Source organism: Sprattus sprattus (assembly GCF_963457725.1).
Source record: "Sprattus sprattus genome assembly, chromosome: 11".
Lineage (NCBI taxonomy): Eukaryota > Metazoa > Chordata > Actinopteri > Clupeiformes > Clupeidae > Sprattus > Sprattus sprattus.
The window spans coordinates 5,562,387-5,567,955 of record NC_137909.1 but is presented as its reverse complement, the minus strand read 5'-3'; the positions used below and the strand labels follow the sequence as shown (position 1 = coordinate 5,567,955).

Genomic DNA, 5,569 nt, shown 5'->3' with positions numbered 1-5,569 from the left:
GTGAGTTGGCCTGCTTTTTGCCTGCTGTGAGAGTGGACTGTTTTTTTCTGTTTTGACCTCTCACCTCTGATTCTGTAGAGAACTAGTTTGTACCCAGCAAACCTCTCCCACTCTGTGCTGTTTTCAGTTTATCAGGTATCAGATTATGAAGTGATAATGGTTGTTCCCTATTACATCTCTTGGATGCTCCCCAGACTTCGGAAAGACAATGTTTTATTCCCTTTAAAAAGAAAAAAATAGTTTCCTTGTTCCCCCCTTTCGAACATTAAAACTGTTACTTATAATTTCCTGTAGCTGAATGAATCGACCTGCCATAAAACAATGATTTGGACAGATTTATAGGGCTCTTGACGTCAGAACATTGTTAGACAGCCTACAACGAAAATAAAAAAGCCAGACAGAAGATAAGCATTAATTCTTATGTAAACAGTACTGCAGGGCTATTTGCCTTCTCTTGTCTTCAGCTGCTTTTCTTGTGCAAATTCCAGAAATTCTTGTGTAGTTTCTTCGGTTAGAGAATTTAGGGATGCACTTGGTATTTGGCAAAAAATAGGGGGGGGGGGGACATATTTCTTAATTTTCTCTGATTACAGCGTGGCTGGTTTTTCTGCTCTGATTGTTTGAAGCCAGTTGATATGGTGGCTCTGAGTACCAGGGGGTTTCATTTGTGTGGTCTCTCATGGCCCTTCAGGGTTTGCTTGGCTCTTAAACACAGGACTGTCAACAGCCTCAGATCAGATGTTTATCCAGAGTTCTAACCATCCTCTCTCCCCTCTCTCTCTCTACAGATTCCCAAGCTCTTCAGGAGTCGGGCGAGAAAGCCCACTGGTGCGTGGTAGCGTACTGGGAGGAGAAGACTCGCGTTGGACGCCTCTACTCGGTCCAGGAGCCTTCCCTGGACATCTTCTATGACCTACCTCAGGGGAACGGCTTCTGCCTGGGCCAGCTCTGCTCCGAGAACAAGAGCCAGTTGGTGCAGATGGTGCGCAGCAAGATAGGCTACGGCATCCAGCTGACGCGTGAGCAGGACGGGGTGTGGGTGTACAACCGCAGCTGCTACCCCATCTTCATCAAGTCGGCCACACTGGACAATCCTGACTCACGGACGCTGCTGGTGCACAAGGTGTTCCCCGGCTTCTCCATAAAGGCCTTTGACTTTGACAAGGCGTATAGCCTGCAGAGACCCAACGACCACGAGTTCACGCAACAGCCACGCACAGGCTTCACTGTACAGATCAGCTTTGTCAAGGGCTGGGGACAATGCTACACGAGACAGTTCATCAGTAGCTGCCCCTGCTGGCTGGAAGTAATTTTCAACACTCGATAGCAGCAAGCCTCCTTCCTCTCACTCCCCTCTCCTCCTCCTCCTCCTCCTCCTCCTTTCTTGGCCATGGACATGGGCTAGCCCCTACCCCCATTTTTTCTGATCTTTATTTTAAAAGAGACATTCACAAGAAGATGTTTTAAAAAAAAAACACACACACACACCCGATAACGAGTTTAATAAATGACTAAGATTTAATTAAGTGAAATAAAGCTAAAATGTATTTTATGTTATATATAAATATATTATTACTTGTAAATATGAAGACGTTTTATATGCATCATTATTTATGTATTGTGCAATGTGTTAATGAGAAACAAGAGATGCACTTTGCTTAATATAAATGGAGACAAAGAAGATGCCAAGATTAAAAAAATACTAAATGAATTCTAGTATTCAGTTGTGTCTTTGTTCTATGCTAAATTCATTTATAGTATTCAGTTGTGTCTTTGTTCCATTTTCTCTGCAAATGTCCATCACACAGATTTTTTAAGCTTTATATAGTTCAGCTCCCAGCTTTAGCCTGAAGGTTCCGCACTGATTGACTAGACTGATATAAATTATTAGTAATATTATGATTTTTTCCCCCATTTAATATTAATTCAGGCATGCTACTGCAGTGATTCAACATGCTTAAATTAACGCAAGTTCTTATAATAGCTTTGTGCTTTCATAACTGATCCATTACTGTATGTGTGTAAGAACTTTAAAAAGGAGTGCCAATAACTGCACAGAAAAACTTATTTGAAAGTGGTCATTAAAAGTCCTTTGATTTTTATTTATTAGTTGAGCCCATTAAAATGATATAATCTATCTACATATGAATTGTTTACAGACCAAAAGCAGTCAAAGAACCCAGCAATAGCAATACATTGTGTTTTTTTATTTAAAAAAGACTGCTATCTGCCATCATAGGAAGGAAATGCTATTATTGGACATCCCATAATGTATAAGTGACCCTTCACATCATGTACGCCTCTCCCTCAGTCGGCCTGGAAACCAACTGCTAGTAGGATCCAGCCTCTGTGTTCTCCCTCTAGTCGAGAGAGATGGATCTGCTTGATCACAAGTGCACGTACACATGTTAGAGCACCAGTGAGTTACCCAACGGCCATACCCATGCAAGTTTATTGCTTTATGTGTGTTACATAAGTGTGCCCTTTCAGTATTCTGCATAGCAACAGGGCAAGAACCAAATCCACAAATAAAGCCTTCTGTAGCTACAAGTAACAAAAAACCCTCTATGTACACATCATTTAAAGGTGACACTATAATCGTTATTGCGGAGTCCAATGGTGTCTGTGCACAGGAGCAAGGGCACCATCAGTCTCTGATGCCCATCTCCAGTGGGTACAGGCTGGCAGCGCGCTGTGAGGGCCCGCCCACCACTGACACACTCTAGCCCCGTCTAGACTGCCCTTGCGCCTCCACCTCCTCCTCCTGCTCCTCCTGTCATCCGTCATATGGACGTCTGCTGAGAGGATTACTGCAGTAAGCCTGCTTTGGCCACACTGTCCGAGCGAGCGAGGGGAGACCTACATTATCAAGGCCCAGTTTCCGATAGCACCCCCCACTGCAAGCACATGGTCACAGTCTGTAGGGACTGCCCTTTACATTTAAACCACCTATGTTTGGGTATAGTTATAGAGGTCAGATTTGTGTTTGCCCCATGTCTACTTTAAATGTCTCTCTCTCTCTCTCTCTCTCTCTCTCTCTCTCTCTCTCTCTCTCTCTCTCTCTCTCTCTCTCTCTCTCTCTCTCTCTCTCTCTCTCTCTCTCCTCTCTCTGACTAGTGAAGTATATTCAGAAGCATTAGTGCCAGGGAGAAGCCCAGCCTGCAGTAATCCTTGCTCCCTGCAAATGTTGACCTGGAAGTGCAGGCACCATGACCTCACACACACAAGGGCTTTGGGATCCAGTTGCGTGTCATTGCCTCTCTCCCATTGACTGCTACTGTGTTCATATCAAATAGTATTCAACATGACGCCTACAACTTCATTGTTGAATCAATGGTAACCATATTTGACTTTTTTACAAAATAGTTGTGGCAGAGCTGTTGAACACTCAACATTTTATCAAAACAATGCAAGACTGCATATATACAAGTCCCTACACAACAGTACCCCCACCTACCTCTCTGACCTCCTGGAATCTTACACTCCTGCCTGCTCACTGAGATCCTCCTCAGCAGGCCTACTGCATGTCCCTAAAGTGTCGTTTACATGGAGCCTAGTTTGTCAAACTGATACGGATAGCTAATACAGATAGCCCTATCATCCATACGAACACATTCTATCCGCACCTTGTTTCTGCAACGATCGCAGTCCGGGGTAGAAAGTGAGTAGATTTGAATCGGTACGGGGGCTGGTGTTCGTCTGCACGGTTTCACGCAACCTGATGACGTCACTGCCCCACGTGATCAATTCGTGATCTCCAACCACTGTTTATATCCCTTGTTCTCCCTCAAAATCTCACTCATGGTGGGCCTCGAATTTACTAACATTAACCATGTCTTCTGATTTTTGATTAGCCCCCTATCTTGATCTAATTTTTCTTATTCAGACGTAACATAACTTTCATGACCACAAATATAAATTGGCCAGCGATTTAATTTGCTTTTTTATTCATAAATGTATGTAAAATGCTCGGAGCAATGCATCGTGGGAAATGGGATGACAGACATGTCATGTTACTGTTCCAAACTCTTTATTATCAATAGAAAAAAGAATTCATTTTCGCATATCCTTTAGTCTGACCACTGATTTTATTAACCATCATAATGTAATGTTGTTAATTGGAGCTTGAATGTCTTGTGTAATTTGTTTATCCGTTTGCTGCTTCCTTTACCTTGTGCTTTTGAGTCTCTTCTTCTAGGTTTTTCACGTTTTTTCAGTTGTGTAAATAAAGCGCTAAAGCGCCACCCACAGGCGTGAGGTATGTACTACAGTCGGTTCACCGCAATCTGCTGCCTCCGTGTTTACGCAAATCTCTCGTTGCCAGCCTCCGTATGTACGAAATTAAAAGATTCGATTGGTGTGAAAAGTAAATCCGATTCGGAGGCCCTAGACTTCGTGTGCATTGCACCTAAGGCAAACCTCAGCACCCTGGGAGAGAGGGCTTTCAGCTACACCGCCCCCAAGTTGTGGAATTCACTGCCAGACTACATCAGACACTGTGACTCAATTACTGACTTTAAAAGCAGACTAAAAACTAATTTCTATATTTCAGATAGCTTTTGGACTGACTGACTGACTTTCATTTTTCTTATTTTAATTTATTTCTATGAGATGATTGTAATTTTAACAACCTGTTTGTGAAGTGACCTTGGGTGTCATGAAAGGCGCTTTAAATAAAATGTATTATTATTTTTTATTATTATATGATATGCAAATTATGTATGCAGGATTTTTTTTATAAGATCAAGGTTAGAACATTCCTTTCAAAGTCTAACTTTCAAAAACAAAGAAATGGTTGTGTGTGGCCCTACATGAAGCCACAGAGGAGCACAGATGAGCTGATTTTAAATGCAAAGTCTCCCCCCAGACCCCCCCCCCTCTGATGTGCCTGCAGCACTCCATCCATCCAGCACTCTACAAACATTACAGAATTCAGATTACAGGTGTGATATGTAGCTCAGTATCAAAAACTCACCTTGTGTGTGTGTGTGTGTGTGTGTGTGTGTGTGTCTGTGTGTGAGAGTCTATGTGTGAGTGTGTGTGAATCCTAAATTAAGTGCTCCCTGCCCCTGCTTGCTTCCAAACCTCTCTGAGCACCAGTGTCACTGTTGTGTTGAGGGCTTTGGGCTGGGCTTCTGCTGCCTCTCAGACTGACACCCTTCCAGTGGGGGATGAGAGGCTGACAAGCGAGCGACTGCCTGGGGGAAGTGTCTCCGAATGGACACCCACAGCCAGAGAGCGACTGCCTGGGGGAAGTGTCTCCGAACGGACACCCACCACCAGGCTTCTGCTCAGGGAGACACAAAGCCAACCCTCCCCCTTCTGCTGTCCTCCTCAGAGACACTTTAATGTTCTGTCTGCCGTGCTCCACAGGGGGTGGGCAAGCGGGGCGCAGACTGTCTGCGGGGGAGGGGTCAGGGGGGGCTTTGTAGGAGGGGGTGACAGAAGAGAGGTGGGGGAGAGCAGGACGTGCAGTAGTGGGGTTAACACACGTTTATCTCTCTTAATTTCCCAGTCTGGCACTCGGTGTTATTGTGACGCAGGAGCTGTTGACGTGTGTGCCAGACAG

At 44.3% G+C, this 5,569-nt stretch overlaps 1 protein-coding gene across 1 annotated transcript in view; it reads left to right on the top strand.

Annotated features, from left to right (window-relative positions):
* Positions 1 to 1,636, top strand: part of smad7 (SMAD family member 7) — a 19,574-nt gene extending 17,938 nt beyond the window's left edge. The window contains exon 4 of the mRNA XM_080847665.1: positions 789 to 1,636. Within this exon, the coding sequence (XP_080703791.1) occupies positions 789 to 1,327 (539 nt within the window). The 3' untranslated portion in view covers positions 1,328 to 1,636. The remainder of the gene's footprint in view (positions 1 to 788) is intronic.
* Positions 1,637 to 5,569: the final 3,933 nt, after the last annotated feature.